Genomic DNA, 20,694 nt, shown 5'->3' with positions numbered 1-20,694 from the left:
TGAATTCCGTATTTCTTTACTACCGGTCCTATGGGTGTGGCTTGATGGGCATGGCAGGGGAAGGATACTGCAAATTCTCCATTCCCTCCCCACTCCTGGGGGAAGGATACTGCAAAATCTCCATTCCCTCCCCACTTCAGGGGAAGGATATTGCAAACCATTCCCTCTCCACTCCTGGGAGAAGGATATTCCAAAATCTCCATTCCCACACCACTCCAGGGGAAGGATACTGCAAATTCTCCATTCCCTCCCCACTCCTGGGGGAAGGATACTGCAAAATCTCCATTCCCTCCCCACTTCTGGGGGAAGGATACTGCAAAATCTCCATTCCCTCCCCACTTCTGGGGGAAGGATATTGCAAAATCTCCATTCCCACACCACTCCAGGGGGAAGGATACTGAAAAATCCCCATTCCCACCCCACTCTGGGGCCAGCCAGAGGTGATATTTGCTGGTTCTCTGAACTACTCAAAATTTCCGCTACCGGTTCTCCAGAACCTGTTAGAACCTGCTGGATTTCACCCGTGCCCCCATGTCTCACCCTGAAAGGGGGTTACCCTTATCTAGGTTAAACCTCCCCCCACTCTACCCTGCATTCCCCCCCCTTCTGCCCCCACTCAACCCCCAAGCAAAGGAAACTAACAAGAGTTTAGCTAGGGGGGTTTTCTGGCTGCCGTCTGGATTTGGGCACCCGGTGGCTCTAGCCAGGATTGGGGGGGTGGGAAACAGAGACGAGGCAAGGAAGCGCCCGCGGGCGCCGCTGCTGGACCAGCTGCCTCTCCCCAGCTAGATTTAGCCCCCGGGGGAATCCCCGAGATCCCCGGCAAGCGAGGCAACGGAGCGGAGATCTAGTGGCAGCGAGCTACATCTGATCCGGAGGCGGCTGTTTCTTGCCCTTTTTGAGCAGCTGGCTTGGCAGCGCATCCCTCTGTCGCTCCGGAGCCGTCGGCAGCCTCCGAAGGGTTAAGAAGGGCCGAGCCCGGGCGGGGTTGAAGGTGGGTCGGCAAAGGCGTTGGGTCGTGCCGGGCTCCGCCTTCCTTCGGCCAGAGGAGGAGGGGAGAGCCGGCCAAGCCCGCCCTGCCCTGCCCTGCCCTGCAGTGGCGGCCGGAGGGAGCCGCACTTGCAAGCCGACGCCGAGCAGCAGCTGCGTCTCCGTAGCGCATCCTCGCGCCTGCCGCGACCAGCATGAGCCCCTGGTGAGTGGCCCCCCCCCAAGGGGATCGGGCCCCTGGGAGAGGGAGGGGGGGCATGGAGGGGCTTCCGAGCCCGGGACCCTCGGTGGGGGCTTCTCATGGGGTCTCTTCCGCTCGGGAATGCGGCTCCCCCGGCGCTGGTTGCCGACGACGCCCCGACGGACTCGGAGCTGCGCTTTAGCCGGGACTGGAGAAGGGTCGGCAGGTGGGGGGAGAGGGGGGGAGGGTTAGTGCCCCAGGGAGCCCCCATGTAATGGTGAATTCCGTATTTCTTTACTACCGGTTCTGTGGGCGTGGCTTGGTGGGCATGGCAGGGGAAGGATACGGCAAAATCCCCATTCCCTCTCCACTCCTGGGAGAAGGATATTCCAAAATCTCCATTCCCACCCCACTCCAGGGGAAGGATATTGCAAACCATTCCCTCTCCACTCCTGGGAGAAGGATATTCCAAAATCTCCATTCCCACACCACTCCAGGGGAAGGATACTGCAAAATCCCCATTCCCTCTCCACCCCTGGGAGAAGGATATTCCAAAATCTCCATTCCCACCCCACTCCTGGGGGAAGGATACTGCAATATCCCCATTCCCTCCCCACTCCAGGGGAAGGATACTGCAAAATCCCCATTCCCTCCCCACTCCTGGGGGAAGGATACTGCAAGATCTCCATTCCCACCCCACTCTGGGGCCAGCCAGAGGTGGTATTTGCTGCTTCTCTGAACCACTCACAATTTCCGCTACCGGTTCTCCAGAACCTGTTAGAACCTGCTGGATTTCACCCCTGCCCCCATGTCTCACCCTGAAAGGGGGTTACCCTTATCTAGGTTAAACCTCCCCCCACTCTACCCTGCATTCCCCGCCCCCTTCTGCCCCCACTCAACCCCCAAGCAAAGGAAACTAACAGAGTTTAGCTAGGGGGGTTTTCTGGCTGCCGTCTGGATTTGGGCACCCGGTGGCTCTAGCCAGGATTGGGGGGGTGGGAAACAGAGACGAGGCAAGGAAGCGCCCGCGGGCGCCGCTGCTGGACCAGCTGCCTCTCCCCAGCTAGATTTAGCCCCCGGGGGAATCCCCGAGATCCCCGGCAAGCGAGGCAACGGAGCGGAGATCTAGTGGCAGCGAGCTACATCTGATCCGGAGGCGGCTGTTTCTTCCCCTTTTTGAGCAGCTGGCTTGGCAGCGCATCCCTCTGTCGCTCCGGAGCCGTCGGCAGCCTCCGAAGGGTTAAGAAGGGCCGAGCCCGGGCGGGGTTGAAGGTGGGTCGGCCAAGGCGTTGGGTCGTGCCGGGCTCCGCCTTCCTTCGGCCAAAGGAGGAGGGGAGAGCCGGCCAAGCCCGCCCTGCCCTGCCCTGCCCTGCAGTGGCGATCCGAAGGAGCCGCACTTGCAAGCCGACGCCGAGCAGCAGCTGCGTCTCTGTAGCGCATCCTCGCGCCTGCCGCGACCAGCATGAGCCCCTGGTGAGTGGCCCCCCCCCAAGGGGATCGGGCCCCTGGGAGAGGGAGGGGGGGCATGGAGGGGCTTCCGAGCCCGGGACCCTCGGTGGGGGCTTCTCATGGGGTCTCTTCCGCTCGGGAATGCGGCTCCCCCGGCGCTGGTTGCCGACGACGCCCCGACGGACTCGGAGCTGCGCTTTAGCCGGGACTGGAGAAGGGTCGGCAGGTGGGGGGGAGGGAGAGAGGGGGTCGCCCACCCCCCTTTTTTTCATTCTGGGGGGAAGACACTCGCCCGGACGATCCTTAGGCTCCGTTCTTTCTTTCTTTCTTTCTTTCTTTCTTTCTTTCTTTCTTTCTTTCTTTCTTTCTTTCTTTCTTTCTCTTTCCCTTTCTTCTTTTTCCTCCTCTGTTCTTTCCTTCCTCTTCTCCCATCCTTCCTTCTTCCCCTCCCTTTTCCGAATTCCTTCCTTCCTTCCTCCTCTCACCCTCCCTCCTTCTTTCCTTGTCTCCCCCGCTTTCTTTTCTGAATTCCTCCTTCCTTCCTTCCTTCCTCTGTCTCCTCCTCCCTCCCTCTTTCCTTTTCTGAATTCCTCCTTGCCTTCCTTCCCTTCCTCTCTCTCTCTCTTCTCTCTCTCCTCTCTCCTCCCTCCCTCTCCTCCCTCCCTCCTCCCTCCCTCTCCTCTCTCCTTCCTTCCTTCCTTCCTTCCTCCTCTCTCCTTCCTTCCTTCCTCTGTCTCCTCCCTCTTTCTTTTCTGAATTCCTCCCTTCCTTCCCTTTCCCCTTCCTCTGTCTCCCTCCCTCCCTCCCTCTTTTCCTTTTCTGAATTCCTCCTTGCCTTCCTTTCCCCCTTCCTCTCTTTCTCTTTCTCTCTCTCTCTCTCCCTCCCTCCCTCTCCCTCTCTCCTTCCTTCCCTTCCTCCCTCCCTAGGTGAGGGTTGCCTCTGTTTGCCATGGGGTGTGGGAGGGAGAGGGACGGGGACATTTAAAGATAGGGCTTTCAGATGAAGTCTTCTCTTCTCTTCTCTTCTCTTCTCTTCTCTTCTCTTCTCTTCTCTTCTCTTCTCTTCTCTTCTCTTCTCTTCTCTTCTCTTTTGAAACTTCTGACCTGGGAAAAAAGTACAGGGAGAGGCTGTGTTCGGCTGCGTTCCCACAACACCTTCCGTTTAATCCCTTTCCTGGGTTTGTAAAAGACAGGGAGAAGCTAAGCAGATGGGCTGATTCACACAAGCGGTTAACCCAAAACTAAAATAAAAAACTTATCCTGGTTAACCTGGAGGAAGCTCAGGTTGTGTGAATGAATGTCCTAGGGTTTTTTTTAAACAGTCCTGGCACTTTGCTTTGATCCCTAGCGAAACACTTTCTATTTAATTCAGTAGCCCTAATTCCAACTTTTTAATAAGTTGATGTACTTTACACTGAACTGGGGGACCGTAGTTCAAAATTGCTGCTTCGCGGGACAATTCAGCAAATCCTTGCATTCATGCATGGCTCTCGAAACCATGGCTTGGTTTATCCATGAAGGTCTCACGACTGGCCAGCTTCGCAAAAGGACCCTAAGCCATCAAGAGGGTTTAAGGGCCACAAAAACCCGGATTCACACATGACACAGAACAAGCTACAATGCTCCTTCACGGACGTTTTACTTCCTTTCTCTAAGCGTCCGGACGTGGTTCCTATGTGTGTGTGTGTGTGTGTATGCATATATGTGTGTGTGTGTGTGTGTGTGTGTGTGTGTGTATGCATGTATATGTACGTTTGTGTGTATGTGTATATATATGTGTGTGTGTGTGAGCTCCTAGAAGCACGAAGCTGAAGCCTGAAGATGACGAATGAGACTTCGTCGAAACGTCGCCAAGACACTTCCAATTTTACGCAGGAGAAAACCCGAATAACCAAAGACCTATATATATATAGGTCTTTGGTTGTTCGGGTTTTCTCCCGTGTAAAATTGGAAATGTCTTGGCGACGTTTCGACGAAGTCTCATTCGTCATCTTCAGGCTTCAGCTTCGTGCTTCTGGGAGCAATGTGTGATCGCAGCTGTTTCTTCCTTTTAAGAATATGCATATTTGTTTTCTGAGGTTTTCGCGGGTGTTTGTATATAGGTCTTTGGTTGTTCGGGTTTTCTCCCGTGTAAAATTGGAAATGTCTTGGCGACGTTTCGACGAAGTCTCATTCGTCATCTTCAGGCTTCAGCTTCGTGCTTCTGGGAGCAATGTGTGATCGCAGCTGTTTCTTCCTTTTAAGAATATGCATATTTGTTTTCTGAGGTTTTCGCGGGTGTTTGTATGTAGGTCTTTGGTTATTCGGGTTTTCTCCCGCGTAAAATTGGAAGTGTCTTGGCGACGTTTCGACGAAGTCTCATTCGTCATCTTCAGGCTTCAGCTTCGTGCTTCTTTTTAAAGTCAATACACACACATATACATGCATATACATAGACACACATACACATATATATACATATATATACATACAAATATGCATACACACACAAACATGTATGTATGTATGTATGTATGTATATAATTTGTACCCTCTGTGGATGTAACAGAGAAGTATAGGATGTCCTTGTGTTACGACTACAATTGAGCCCGAAATTTCTGTTGCTAAGTGAAGCGTGCGCCGGTGAATGGCGCAGGCTGGTAAGGCCTGTTATTAAGAACAGCCTGTTATTAAGAACACAGCAGCCTGCAATTACTGCAGGTTCGAGCCCGGCCCAAGGTTGACTCAGCCTTCCATCCTTTATAAGGTAGGTAAAATGAGGACCCAGATTGTTGGGGGGGCAATAAGTTGACTTTGTAAAAATATACAAATAGAATGAGACTATTGCCTTATACACTGTAAGCCGCCCTGAGTCTTCGGAGAAGGGCGGGGTATAAATGTAAACAAACAAACAAAAAAAAAGAGTTTTGCCCCATTTTACAACTTTTCTTGCTACAGTCGTTAATGTGAATCACTGCAGTTGTTAAATTAGTAACCCGGTCGCTAAGTGAATCTGGTTTCCCCCATTGACTTTGTTTGTGAGAAGGTTACAAAAGGGGATCACCTGACCCCGGGATGCTGCGACCGTCGTAAGTATGAGTCCAGTTGTCAAGTGTCTGAATGTTGACCATGGGGAGGCGACAACGGTCGTAAGTGTGCAAAAATGGCCACTTGTCTCATTGTAACGGTCGCTAAGTGAACTGTTGTAAGTTGAGAACTACAGGCAAGGAAAGCAATTCCTTGGATTTCTTTAGAAATACGGATCTGAAGGGTAATTTAATGCAAATTATGCTGGCTCTCTGTGAACAGAAATACTTCAGATTCCCAAAATTCGACACACTGAAATTTGCAAAGATAATGATTTGTATAAAATCTAAAGAAATAGCCGTTCGCCTTAAGGGCGAGACTTGTTTGACCTCAAACAAAGGTCACAAAGATCCAGGTTAAAGAAAGTCAAGCAAAATAATTTTAATTACAGGTAGAATTTTAATCACAGGTGGAATTTTAATTTCAGGTTGTCCTCGATTTACGATCCCAATCGAGCCCCAAAATTTCCTTGGCTAAGAGAAACATTTGCCCGATTTTACAACCTTTCTTGCCACACTCATTAAGCAAGAACCGCTGCAATGGTTAAAATTAGTAATCCGGTCACTAAGCGAATTTGACTTTTCTTGTCAGACGGTCGCGACCTCGGGACACTGCGACCGTCTTAAATATGAGTCAGTGGCCGGATGTCTGAATTTTGATCACGCGACCGTGGGGATGTTGCAACGGTCGTAAGTGTGAAAAACGGTCATAAGTCACTTTTTCCGGTGCTGTTGTTGACTTCGAAAGCTCACTAAACAAGCGTTTGTAAGTTGAGGATCACCTGTTTTCGAATTTCAGGCCCAAAATAACACAACGGACATTCTGTGCATTCAAAAAGTACCAACAGGTGTGACCTTAAATTTATCAGGATGGAAACAGATGAGGAGCGTGAAACGAAACTTAAATTGTGTGGTTAAAGGGCAAAAATTGCCACACAATTTCTCAAACAGAGTTCGGTTTTTTTCCCCCTCCTTTAAACCACACAATTTAACTTTCGTTTTACTCTCAAACATCTCCTTATTTCCCAGTACGACTTACAACGGTTCATTTAGTGACCGTTTGAACAACGGCGCTGAAAAAAGTGACTTACGACCGTTTTTCACACTTACGACCATGGCAGCCTTCCCCGTGGTCACGTGATGTAAATTCAGGCGCTTGTCAACGGACTCATATTTACGACGGTCGCAGTATCCCGGGGGGGGGGAGGGTTTCCCGTGGTCCCCTTTTGCGACCTTCTGACAAGCAAAGTCGACGGGGAAACCATATATACTTAACGATCACGTTACTAACTTAAAAACCAGTGATTCACTCAACATCTGTGGGAAAGAACGGTCGCACAATGAGGTTAAAAACTCCCTTAGCGCTCTCGGTGTGGAACGGAAATTTTGGGGTCAATTTTTGCCGTAAGTCGAGGACTAAGCCCGTAATAGGAAGTCAAAATTTCTTGACGCCGTTTGAATGGGTGGAAAAGTCAGTTGTGATCTTTGGGGCCTGAAATTAAAATAATGTTCTTAAGTGGTTTGAGTTTGCTGGACGCCTTTTCCCTGGTTTTTTGTGACTGTTTGCCTAAATCTTTTCTCGGCGTAGTTTCTGAGGTATTTATTTCTCCAGGTCGGTGGTCTTTTATCTGTAGGATAATCCGTGGTTTGATTTCATGAAACGTTTCGGAGGGCGAAGAGTGAAGAGTTTTTATAGAGTCGCAACTGGAAAGAAATTGAGATGTGGCCGCCGGTGGATTTGAACTCTTAAAACAGGGGGTCTCCAACCTTGGCAACTTTAAGACTTGCGGACTTCAACTCCCAGAATTCCTCTGTCACTCATGCCTTATTTTCCCCCTCTTGCCCCTTATAAAGTGGAGAGATTGCAGAGGAAGGGATTACAAGAGAGTAAGCTTTGCTGGCTGAGGGATTCTTTAAGTCCACAAGTCTTAAAGGTGCCAAGGTTGGAGACCCCTGTCTTAAAAGAGCACCGGGTTCAATAAACTCCACAATAAGACGAGGGGGAGCCAAGTTGGCTTCAGCTTTCGCTTGTCAGAAGAATGGGAGAATTTTATATGACTGTGCAAAAGCTCGGAGGGCCTCTGGCCATGAGCAGAGTAGACTTCCCTCCCCACTTGGCATGATCTTGCATTCCATTTGATATCTATATCTATATTTATAGTATTTTCCTGGATGAATTTGCTTCGTAGGCACTAACAACCCTGAGTCGGCAAATCACTCTTTTGATTAACCAGGGTGGCTTTCAGACATGGGTTGTTGTTGAGAAGCATTCAGGGTATCCGTTAACCGTCATCCAACTTGGTTTTACAAAGCTTAGACTTCTTCTATAACATGGAGCCGCTGGTCTCCTGGGCGAAGCTGTGGTGAGTACTGGTCTAGACATAGGCTGAATACGGGGCTCAACCATGATTTATCCTTCTAGACCAGGGGTCTGCAAGCTTGGCTCTTTTAAGACTTGTGGACTTCAACGCCCAGAGTTCCTCAGCCAGCAAAGCTTACTCTCTTGTAATCCCTTCCTCTGCAATCTCTCCACTTTATAAAGGGCAAGAGGGGGGGAAAAAGTCATGAGTGACAGAGGAATTCTGGGAGTTGAAGTCCGCAAGTCTTTAAAAGAGCCAAGTTTGCAGACCGCTGTTCTAGATGGTCAACCTTAGGTTTCAACGCGGTTGCGGCTTGTCGTTGTGTTTTGGTCTCTGCTAAGAAATAAAGCCATTCCTCTCTTCTGCAATGTATGGAACAAGATTATCTAATATCTAATATTCTACGGAATATCTAATATTCTGTATTAGAGCAGAATAGCTGAGTTGGAAGGGACCTTGGAGGTCTTCTAGCCCAGCCCCCTGGATAGGCAGGAAACCCTACACTACTTCAGACAAATGTTGTCCAATCTCTTCTTAAAACTTTCCAGTGTTGGAGCATTTACAACTTCTGCAGGCAAGTTGTTCCACTGATTAATTGTTCTAACTGTCAGGAAATTTCTCCTTAGTTCTAAGTTGCTTCTCTCCTTGATTAGTTTCCACCCATTGCTTCTTGTTCTACCCTCAGGTGCTTTGGAGAATAGTTTGACTCCCTCTTTGTGGCAACCCCTGAGATATTGGAAGACTGCTATCATGTCTCCCCTAGTCCTTCTTTTCATCAAACTAGACATACCCAATATCTCCTTAATTCTAGGCTGGATCTCTCTTTAATGATCTTCTACCTGTTGCTTCTCGTCCTGCCCTCAAGTCTTCGGAGAATAGGTGGACCCCCTCTTCTCCTATGGCAGCCCCTCAAATATTGGAACATGCTATCATGTCGCCCCAATCCTTCTCCTCGTTAGATTAGAGATATCTCGTTCCCTCCATCGTTCATCCTATGTTTTCCCCTCCAGACTCCTGATCCTCTTCGTTGCTCTTCTCCGCACTCTTTCTAGAGTCTGTAGCTGCCCACCGTTTCTCCTTCTTTTGGCCCAGGGAACAATTCACGCCTATTTCTGTCACCTCCCTTATGCTATACCAGTGATACAGAATAACAGAGCTGGAAGGGACCTTGGAGGTCTTCTAGTCCAACCCCCTGCTCAGGCAGGAGACCCTATACCATTCCAGACCAGTGACTGTCCCAATTTCTTCTTTAAAACCTCCAGTGTTGGACCACCTACAGCTTCCTGTGGCGAGCAGTTCCACTGGCTAATTGTTCTAACTGTTCAGAAATTTCTCCTAATTTCCAGGTTGCTTCTCTCCTGGATTAATTTCCATTTGTTGCTTCTTCACCTGCCTTCAAGGTGTTTTGGAGAACTTGTCGACCAGGTCAAGCAGATGGCACGCCAAGCGCTCTCTGTGGGCAAATGTGCCTTCGCCAGCTAATCTTTGTGCGAAGACCAACTGGCCAATGCGCATGCACGCAACAGAACTTGGAAGAGCGATTGGTCAGCATGCACGTGTGCACCTGACAGCTTGTTGTGTCTGCGCTCCCCGAGCTGGGCCTGCTGCCAGAAAGTGACTTGGAAAGTGAGGGGGAAAGGCCATCAGGACTTACCTCTGGAGCACCGGCTTCCCTGGCTCAGCTCCAGGAGCCAGAGGCAGGCCAGGTGGAGGAGATAACGAGGCCTTCGTCCCCTGACTCTTTCCCCCCCCCAGGCCACACCTCCAGACCCGGCTGATGGCAATCAGGCCTGGCTGGACCCTAGGTTTTGTAGGCAGGAGAGGCGGGAACAACAGAAGCAGGGGTGGGGCAGGCCTAGGAAGTGCTGAGTCATGGAGCCACACCCCACAGGATATAAAGGCAGCCAGAGCTGCTGTGCCTCTTCGTAGCAGGCAAATCAACCGATTAACTAAGAGCTGAAGTTTGTTCCTGGGTGACTCATTGGCGTCGAGGGAGATAACAGAGACACTTGGCAGACGCTCGCTAGTTTGCTGCCAGAGCTGATAGTGCCGGCTAATTAAGCCATCACTCGGACGGAGGCGAAGGAGGATAGAACACAGCTGATCTCTTTGGGTTTCCGGTGCGCACGCCCCAGTTTCAGCACTGGGTGCCGAAAAGGTTAGCCGTCACTGTCCTATACCACGTCAGACATTTCAGGCTGTCCCAACAGTCTCTTCTTAAAAGCCTCCATTGATGGAGCACCCATAACTTCTTGTGGCAGGTCTGTTCCACGGATTAATTGTTCACACTGTCAGGAGATTCCTCCTTAATTCTAGGTTGCTTCTCTCTTTGACTCTTTGAAGCCCCCTAGATCTTCAGCTAGTCCTTTCTAAAGCTTGTTTGATATAACCAGTGGCGAGTTTCAATTTTTTTTTACTACCGGTTCTGTGGGTGTGGTTTAGTGGGCGTGGCTTGCTGGTGTGGCAGGGGAAGGATACTGTAAAATCTCCATTCCCACCCCACTCCAGGGGAAGGATACTGTAAAATCTCCATTCCCACCCCACTCCAGGGAAGGATACTGCAAAATCCCCATTCCCACTCCACTCCAGGGGGAAGGATACTGTAAAATCTCCATTCCCACCCCAATCCAGGGGAAGGAAACTGTAAAATCTCCATTCCCTCCTCGCTCCAGGGGAAGGATATTGTAAAATCTCCATTCCCTCCCCACTCCAGGGGAAGGATACTGTAAAATCCCCATTTCCTCCTGATCAGCTAGGACTCGGGAGGCAGAGAATAGATGGGGGCAGGGCCAGTCAGAATTTTTACTACCGGTTCTCCGAACTACTCAAAATTTCCGCTCCCACTTCTCCAGAACTGGTCAGAACCTGCTGAAACCCAGCTCTGGATATAACCGAGGTCTCCTCTGAGTTTGATGTTCCTGGGATGCATCGTGCTAAATGCTGAAAACCATCTGTGGCAGTGATGAAATCTAAATTTTTTTACTACCGGTTCTTTAGGTGTGGCTTGGTGGGTGTGGCAGGGGAAGGATATTGCAAAATCTCCATTCCCACCCCACTCCAGGGGAAGGATATTGCAAAATCTCCATTCCCACCCCGCTCTGGGACCAGCCAGAGTAGGTATTTGCCGGTTTTCCAAACTACTCAAAATTTCTGCTACCGGTTTTCCAGAACCTGTTAGAACCTGCTGGATTTCACCCCCCCACCCGGTCTGTGGGTCTCGGCTACGGCTACCTTTTTCCCCCTGGATGGAATCGAATCGGATACTTTATTTGGCCAAGTGATTGTGATTTTAGGCCCCCAAGGAATTTGCCTCCGGTATTCTAGAACAGTCTCTGGGAGGCTGGGAGAAGCAACGCCTTCTAGGTGCCGCCCATATTTAAGGCCTGCGGTGCACAAGCCTGCCTCTGTTTTAAGTTCCCTCCGAAAGGTACGGAGCAAATAGCAACTTGGAGTTTGCTGGGTATGTTGATGAAAAAGACCTAAGTCAGCGGAAGTCTCAGATCTGGCCAAAGAAATTTCTGGCCCAGCTTTGCTTCTCACGTTGGCCAATTTGAAGTGGATGACAAGCCCACAAACAGGGCATGAGGGTAAGAGTGGCCTTGGTAGCCTTACTCAACCGTTGAAGATCAAAGGCCATATTCTTCTTCTTCTTCTCCTCCTCCTCCTCCTCCTCCTTCTCTTCTCCTCCTCCTCCTCCTCCTCCTCCTCCTTCTCCTCCTCTTCTCCTCCTTCTTTTTCTCTCCTCCTCCTTCTCTTCTCCTCCTCCTCCTTCTTTTCTTCTCCTCTTCTTCCTCCTCTTCTCTTCCCCCTCTTCTCCTCCTCCTCCTTTTCTCCTCCTTCTCCTCCTCCTCTTCTCTCTTCTCCTCCTCCTCCTCCTTTCTCCTCCTCCTTTCTTCCTCCTCCTCCTTTTCTCATCCTTCTCTTCTCCTCCTTCTCTTCTCCTCCTCCTCTTCCTTCTTTCTTCTTCTCCTCCTCCTCTTCTTCTCTTTACATCCTCTTCTTCTTCTTCTTCTCCTCCTCCTCTTCTCTTTCTCCTCCTCCTCCTCCTTTTCTCCTTCTCCTCCTCTTCCTCTTCTCCTCCTTCTCTTCTTCTCCTCCTCCTCCTCCTCTTCTCTTCCTCCTCCTCCTCTTCTCCTTTTTCTCTCCTCCTCCTCCTCTTCTCCTCCTCCTCCTCCTTTTCTCCTCCTCCTCCTCCTCCACCTCCTCCTCCTTTTTCTGGTCTGTTCTTTGACCTTCTCCTCTTTTTGTACATGCCTTTTAAAGTATGAAATCCCATAGGTGAGCAAACCACTTTTCTGCGGTTTTTGTACATTCTATGCCAATTTTTTTCTCTTATGGTCTCATTTCTGATTTAAACTCTTCTGGTCACTTCAGCAGCTTTCCTCAACCATCTCATCTCCTTGGTGACTAACGTTCGTTTATGTTTTGTTGTAAGTGTCCATGTGCAACTTACATTAAGCAAAAGGCATAGTGTATTTTTATCCCTGAATGCAGTGAAGTTCTCCAGCTGTTGAGGAGCAAAGGTTTAGCCTGCTGAATCCCTGAATGCAACAAGGGACATCCCTGCTCCCTTCTCAATTTCTTTTACTTCTTTTAAGAGACGGCTCAACTGCTGGTAAACCATACTAGTTGGTTTTCTTCAAGCTCCCAAGTCTAGCACTCTACCAGATCCATTGTCCACTACTTTCTCTGAGGGTTTGAAAAGAGAGAGAGGCAGGAATTCACTTATTTTCTTTCTTATCCCTCCGTTCCATGTGTCGCTTCTAAGATCTGCAGAGCCCTTTCCAACTCTGGAAAGTCAAAAAAACCACTTCTTTCAACGTTATTGTAACTTGGAACGGTCACTAAATGAATGGTTGTAAGGAAAAAAAGAGAAGAAAGAAAGAAAGAAAGAAAGAAAGAAAGAAGAAAGAAAGAAAGAAAGAAAGAAAGAAAGAAAGAAAGAAAGAAAAAGAAAGAGAAGAGAGAGAGAAAGAAAGAAAGAAAGAAAGAAGGAAGAAAGAAAGAAAGAGAGAGAGAGAGAGAGAAAGAAAGAGAGAAGAAAGAGAAGAGGAAGGAAGGAAGAAGAGAAAGAAGAGAGAAGAAAGAAAGAAAGGAAGGAAAGAAAGAAAGAAAGAAAGAGAGAGAGAAGAAAGAAAGAAAGAAAAAGAAGGAAGGAAGGAAGCAAAAGAAAGCAAAAGAAAAGAAAGAGAAAGACAGAAGAAAGAAAGAAAAAGAAAGAAGAAGGAAAGAAAGAAAGAGGAAGGAAGGAAGAGGAAGGAAGGAAGGAAGGAAGGAAGGAAAGAGAAAGCAAGCAAAAGAAAAAGAGAAAGAAAGAGAGAGAGAGAGAGAAAGAAGAAAGAAAGAAAGAAAGAAAGAAAGAAAGAAAGAAAGAAAGAAAGAAAGAAAGAAAGAAAGAAAGAAAGATCCTATTTTTGTTTAGGACGTCCTGTGCATATTTTTTCCCAAAGAACATTTAACGTTTCAAAGTGCTCCTATTGATGAATTAAACTAATTTCTCCCTTGAGATATAGCAATAGCACTTAGACTTATATACCGCTTCATACCGCTTTTACAGCCCCTCTCTAAGCGGTTTACAGAGTCAGCCTGCTGCCGCCAACAATCTGGGTCCTCATTTTACCCACCTCAGAAGGACAGAAGGCTGAGTACAACCTTGAGCCTGGTGAGATTTGAACTGCCAAATTCCAGGCAGCCGGCAGTCAGCAGTTCTGTTTTCTGAATTTTGTGCTGGACTTCTAGGGGGCCTCCCCTCGAATTATTTCCTTGAATCTTCTTTGCTAACTTTAGAACAATTGGTGTAATAAAATGTACTGTAATTACCTCTGTGTCAGTTTGCGTAATCTATTTTACGACCTTTGAGACTGGTGTCACTCTTGGCCCGGATTCCTTATCTGAGTTTTTCTCCACAAAAGATTCTGCATGTGTAATTTTAATTTCCCTTTACGTCTTGGTACACATCAAGAACAATCGATTATCCTGAATTAAGGTGGTGGAAGGAGAATTTCATCACCCCTGTGACATGCCGCTTAACTTTTATTAGGCCTTCTTTTATCGAGCCTCATAAATCTAGAATAAATTGCTACCGAAAGAATCCGTTGGCAGAACAACCAAACTCCAACTTTGCACAATGATTGATTCCATAAAAGTTGTAAAGGTGCTTTTTTTCCTCCCCCCGAGAGGCAACTGGATGGACTTCCTTGTTTTTTTTCTTTTGAAGACGTTTCACTTCTCATCCAAGAAGCTTCTTCAGCTCTGATTTGGATGGTGGGGAATGGATGGATTTATGCTCCTTGCAGACAGCTGGTCATTTGCATTCCTTTTAGAGGGTCATTGAGGCCCCTTGGAGGTTTATCTGTGTCCTTGGGGTCAACTGAATGGTGCTAATGTTTCCTGTAGTTCCTGTGATTTTTTGCGCCAACTCAGTAAACTCAAACTGCCCAAGGAGCTGCTGATCCAATTCTACAGAGGAATTATTGAGTCTGTCATTTGCACCTCTATAACTGTCTGGTTCGGTTCTGCAACCCAACAAGAAAAACACAGACTTCAGAGGATCATTAGAACTGCAGAAAAAATAATTGCTACCAACCTGCCTTCCATGGAGGACCTGTATACTGCACGAATCAAGAAGAGGGCTGTGAAAATATTTACAGATCCCTCGCATCCTGGACATAAACTGTTTCAACTCCTGCCCTCAAAACGACGCTATAGAGCACTGCACACCAGAACAACTAGACACAAGAACAGTTTTTTCCCGAAGGCCATCACTCTGCTAGACAAATAATTCCCTCAACACTGTCAGACTATTTACTGAATCTGCACTACTATTAATCTCATCATTCCTATCACCCATCTCCTCCCACGTATGACTGCCTGACTTTAACCTTGTTGCTGGTATACTTACGGTTTATATTGACTGTTTCTTAATATGATACTGTATATTATATGATATATGATTATATATATATGATTATATATATAATAATATATATATATATAATAATATAATATATATTATATATATATATATATATATATATATATATATATATATATATATATATATATATATATATATATATATATATATATATATATATATATATATATATATATATATTTACTTTATTTATTTATTTGTATTTTTATACCACCCTTCTCCGAAGACTCAGGGCGGGACGAAGTCTCATTCGTCATCTTCAGGCTTCAGCTTCATGCTTCGACGAATGAGACTTCGTCGAAACGTCGCCAAGACACTTTCAATTTTACGTGGGAGAAAACCCGAATAACCAAAGACTTATATATATATATATATATATTGATATTAATAATATAATATGATATTTATATTGACTGTTTCCTAATAATAAGCTTAATGTTATCCGCTCCAATCTCGATTTCAGAAAATATGACTTCAGTAACAGAGTTGTTAATGCCTGGAATAAACTACCTGACTCTGTGGTCTCTTCCCAAAATCCCCAAAGCTTCAACCAAAAATTGTCTACCATTGACCTCACCCCATTCCTAAGAGGTCTGTAAGGGGCTTGCATAAGAGCACCAACGTGCCTACCGTTCCTGTCCTATTGTTTCCTTTCGTTATATCCAATTAATATAGTTATTACATACTCATATATATGCTTATATATTGTATAGTTATTACATGCTTATGCTTATATTTACTGTGTGACAAAATAAATAAAATTAAAAATAAAATGACTTGATTTCTTTTTTGTTCCCTATGACTATCATTAAGTGTTGTACCTTAGGATTCTTGATGCGTATCTTTTCTTTTATGTACACCGAGAGCGTATGTACCAAAGACAAATCCCTTGTGTGTCCAATCACACTTGACCAATAAAGAATTCTATTCTATTCTATTCTATTCTATTCTATCCTATCCTATCCTATCCTATCCTATCCTATCCTATCCTATCCTATCCTATCCTATCCTATTTTCATTTTCTATTCTATTCTATTCTATATTCATTTTCTATTCTATTCTATTCATTTTCTATTCTATTCTATTCTTCTATTCTATTCTATTCTGTTCTATTCTATTCTATATTCATTTTCTATTCTATTCTATATTCATTTTCTATTCTATTCTATTCTATTTATTCTGTTCTATTCTATTCTATTCTGTAGTCTGCAATTTTCTGGAAACCTGTTCACACTCCCACACCATTCGAAGGGTGTTTATCATCCCAAATTGGGAAGTCTCTGGAGATGTTTTCTGGCAGATGTTTCATTACCCAAGCTAAGTAACATCATCCTAGTATGATGAACATCAAATGAAGTTACTTGGTTGGGTAGCCATAAATACGGACCAGTTTCCAAGCCTCTGAATTTTGTTCACGTGATCATAACTCTGAAAAACTGCCATAAGTCGCCATTTTCCGTAACTTCGAACGGGCACTAAAAGCGAACTGTTGTAAGTCGAGGACTACGGTTCAACAGTCGTGTTGAAATACTGCCTATTTATCAATATTCAGCTTGGGGTGTATATTTGTTCTTCGGTCTCTCCTGCGCATTTCCCCCCCCCCCGGCTTTGTATTGTTTTGTGTGTGTTTTTTTTCTCTTTTTGGATGTTGAAATTTCACTTTGGAAATATTGTTGTTGTTTTTTTAAAAAAAAACATTATTTAAAAATAGTATAATGGTAGACGGTTTCCTGCTTGAGCAGGGGGTTGGACTAGAAGACCTCCAGAACCCCTTCCAGCCCTACGATTCTAGGTTCCTGAATGCAAAGGGGGAAAAAATGTTCTTTGCTGGGTTGGCTGCCTGCCTGCCTGCCTCCCGCTGCTAATCTTCCCTGCACAATCTGGACTGGACTCTTGAAAACCCCTTTCCCTGGGTGTTTTTTTCCCCGCTGCTGCCCAGCATGGTGGGGGTGGCGAGGGGTGGGGGCTTCCAGCTTGGAAACAGGCCCCCTTCTATTTGCGGAAAGGCCCCAGCTTGCAAACAGAAGCCTGACTGTCCTGTTTGCAATTGACGGCGGAGGTAGCTGGAATCGGGGCGGAAATTGGACCCCGCTCGGGCGAGATGCCAGCTTGGTGAAGGGCATAAATCACAGCAGCCAAAGACAGTTTCTGCCGCGTCTGATGTGTCTTGCAAGGCGGGGGACGTTTGCCTTGTAGCCTGGCGGTTTCTCCTGCCGCGCTTCGTTTCATTTAGCGGTGTAACCGAATGGGAAGGGACCTTAGAGGTCTTCTAGTCCAGGGATCTCCAACCTTGGCCACTTTTAAGATTTGTGGACTTCAACTCCCAGAATTCCTCAGTCACTCATGCCTTTCCCCCCCCCTCTTGCCCCTTAGAAAGTGGAGAGACTGCAGAGGAAGGGATTACAAGAGAGTAAGCTTTGCTGGCTGAGGAACTCTGGGAGTTGAAGTCCACAAGACTTAAAGTGGCCAAGATTGGAGCCCCCAATTTCTCTTGTTCAACGAGATCGTTGTTAAGTTTTGCCCATTTTTAGGAACTTTCTTGCCACGGTGGTTAAGTGAATCACTGCAGTTGTTAAGCAAGTAATCCGGTTGTTAAGTGAATCTCCAAGGTCCCTTCCAACTCTGTTATTTTTTTTTTTTTTTTTTTTTTTATTCAAAAAGTTTTTATTAGTCAAAAAAGGTTTATACAAATACATATCAGGTATGGTAAATTTTCATTTTTCTTATCTAAAATAAGAATTTTACTCAAATTTTTTAACACATACAACAGCCATAACCTTCCAACTCTGTTATTATGTTACGTTATGTTACGTTACGTTACGTTACGTTATATATTGTTTTACATTGCTTTTACAGCCCTCTCTAAAGGGTTTACAGAGTCAGTCTCTTGCCCCCCAACCATCTGGGTTCTCGTTTTACCCACCTAGGAAGGACGGGAGGCTGAGTTAACCTTGAGCCGGTCAGGATCGAACTCCTGGCTGTGGGCAGAGTCAGCCTGCAATGCAGCATTCTAATCACTGTGCCACTGCAGAAGAAAGAGAGGGAGGGAGGGAGGGAGGGAGGGAGGGAGGGAGGAAAGGAAGGAAGGAAGGAAGGAAGGAAGGAAGGAAGGAAGGAAGGAAGGAAGGAAGGAAGGAAGGAGAAATAGGTTGGAAGGAAGAAAGGAGAGATAGGTTGGAAGGAAAGAAGGAGAGATACGAAGGAAGGAAGGAAGGAAGGAAGGAAGGAAGGAAGGAAGGAAGGAAGGAAGGAAGGAAGGAAGGAGAGATAGATTGGAAGCAAAGAGAGATAGGTTAGAAGGAAGGAAAGGAATGAAGGAAGGAGAGATAGGAAAAAAGGGAGGGAGGGAGGAGATAGGTTGGAAGGAAGGAAGGAAGGAAGGAATAGCACTTAGACTTATATCCCGCTTCACAGGGCTTTACAGCCCTCTCCAAGCGGTTTACAGAGTCAGCCTCTTACCCCCAACAATCTGGATCCTCATTTTACCCACCTCGGAAGGATGGAAGGCTGAGTCAACCTTGAGCCTGGTGAGATTCGAACTGCCAAATTGCAGGCAGCCGGCAGTCAGCAGAAGTAGCCTGCAGTACTGCACTCTAACCACTGCGCTACCGCGTCTCAGTGCACCGCGCCAATGCTTCACCAATCCCTGAAGGTTTTCAAAAAATAGACTGGAGAACCATTTGTCCGGGGTGGTATAATAAGGGGTTGGACTAGAAGACCTCCAAGCTCCCTTCCATCCTTAGGATTCTAGGTTCACAATGACGTTTTGGGTAGACGTTTTCCTTGATTTTTTTCCCCCGCTGTTTTTCCTCCCTGCAGGAAGAAGACCGTCTACAAGAGCGTCTTTCTCTCCTTCGCGCTGATAGTAACCGTGACCCTCTTGCAAAAGGGCTCCGTTCCCAACCAGTTCTTTCAGACCCAGCTGCAGAAATCCGTGGTCTCCCAAGAACTGCTCAAGAGGAATGAAGTGCTGCCCCTCACCAACAACTTCTGGAAAAAGGGAATCGAGGTTCCTCCGCCTGTCAAAGCCGCCGAGAAAGAGGTGACATCCTGGGACGTCCAGGCCACCAACTGCACAGCCAACTTCAACTTCACCAAGGAGGAGTGGTTCAGAAACCTGGAGCCCCACTTCCAGCAGTTCCTCTTTTACCGACACTGCCGCTACTTCCCCATCATCATCAACCATCCGGAGAAATGCCGCGGCGAAATCGACCTGCTGATTGTGGTGAAGTCGGTCATCACCCAACACGACCGCCGAGAAGCCATCCGTAGGACGTGGGGTCAAGAGCGAGTGTTGGACGGGAAAAAAATCAAGACTCTCTTCCTGTTGGGTATCGCCTCCAAAGTAGAGGAGAGACCCAACTACCAGAAGCTTCTGGAGTACGAGGATCGGATCTACGGGGACATCCTACAGTGGGACTTCTTGGATACCTTTTTCAACCTCACCTTGAAGGAAGTCCACTTCCTCAAGTGGTTCAACATCTACTGTGACCAGGTCCGGTACATCTTTAAAGGGGACGATGACGTCTTCATGAGTCCTGAGAACATCTTGGAGTTCCTCAAGGATCAGAAAGGAGGGGACCTATTTGTGGGCGACGTGCTGGTCAAAGCGAGGCCCATTCGCAAGAAGGAAAACAAATACTACATCCCCAACTCTTTGTACGGCAAGGCCTATTATCCGCCCTACGCGGGCGGAGGGGGCTTTGTGATGGATGGGCCCTTGGCCAAGCGTCTCCACAAAGTCTCCGAAAACCGGGAGCTGTACCCCATCGACGATGTCTACATGGGGATGTGTCTGGAGGACCTCAAGGTGACGCCCGTGGCTCACACCGGCTTCAAAACTTTTGGCCTGGTGAAAAACAAGAACAGCAAAATGAACCGTGAACCTTGTTTCTACAAGAGCATGTTGGTAGTCCATAAACTTCAGCCGGCCGACCTGCTCAACATGTGGGATTTGGTCCATAAACATTTGTCCTGCTCCCAGAAAGCCAACATCCTTTAGCTCAACCCAGTTTTAGCCAAAGAGGAAGATCACCGGGAGCACCAAAGATCCACCCTTTCTAATGAAGTTGAAAGAAAACAGGACGACAATAATCCGATGGTGTTGGAGGGGAGGGGAGGGGTTTGTTGAAATTATTGGAAAAGTGGGGGAAGAGGAGGTTTTCTTTTTTTCATATTTTATTTGTTCCCCTGTGGGACTTTCGAAGGATGTAGGAAAAAAAAAACTTGAAGAGATGGGGAGTTCGATGGCCAGAAAGGGAATTGACTATTCCGGGAGAGATGAAGAATGACTACCCTACGTTGGGCAGTCGGGCAAGTCACACCTTCTTTTATTTGTGCCCTTTTTTGTGGTGTGCTGTACAGCTAGAGGCTGGTCCTAAAGCTAAGACATTTATTTCTAGGGGAATGTGTGAGAGAGAGAGAGGGAGGGAGGGAGGGTGGGGGGGGGGAGAGAGAGAGAGACAGAAAGACAGAGAGAATGTATGTTTCCAAAGCTGAATTAAAAAAAAATCTATTTAGGAAGGAAGGAAATAACTCAAATTTGGGTTCATCTTGCCAGATAGTGTGTTGTGTAGATTTGCGTCTTTGTGCGAAGAACATTTTCTCTGGGGGAGTAACCACCCTGCCAATTATATCCCCCACCCCGCATCCCACTCAGGAGAGAAACCCGTCACTCAAATCTCTGCAAACTTAGAAAAACGTAATTGCAAT

At 47.0% G+C, this 20,694-nt stretch overlaps 1 protein-coding gene across 2 annotated transcripts; it reads left to right on the top strand.

Moving 5' to 3' along the window:
- The first annotated feature begins 1,131 nt into the window (after nt 1-1,131).
- On the top strand, nt 1,132-20,400 carry B3GNT7 (UDP-GlcNAc:betaGal beta-1,3-N-acetylglucosaminyltransferase 7). Of its 2 annotated transcripts, none has more exons than XM_058188654.1 (2): nt 1,132-1,195; nt 18,802-20,400. In XM_058188654.1, the coding sequence occupies exons 1-2, from the start codon at nt 1,185-1,187 to the stop codon at nt 19,982-19,984; spliced, it is 1,194 nt and encodes a 397-aa protein (XP_058044637.1). In that variant the 5' UTR covers nt 1,132-1,184; the 3' UTR covers nt 19,985-20,400. The 2 variants fall into 2 exon arrangements, with proteins under 2 accessions (XP_058044637.1, XP_058044636.1); XM_058188653.1 differs by lacking the exon at nt 1,132-1,195 and adding an exon at nt 2,508-2,644.
- Nucleotides 20,401-20,694: the final 294 nt, after the last annotated feature.

The sequence above is a fragment of the Ahaetulla prasina genome, chromosome 6 (assembly GCF_028640845.1).
Source record: "Ahaetulla prasina isolate Xishuangbanna chromosome 6, ASM2864084v1, whole genome shotgun sequence".
Classification (NCBI taxonomy): domain Eukaryota; kingdom Metazoa; phylum Chordata; class Lepidosauria; order Squamata; family Colubridae; genus Ahaetulla; species Ahaetulla prasina.
The sequence above is the reverse complement of the archived record's forward strand: the minus strand, read 5'-3'. Positions and strand labels throughout refer to the sequence as shown.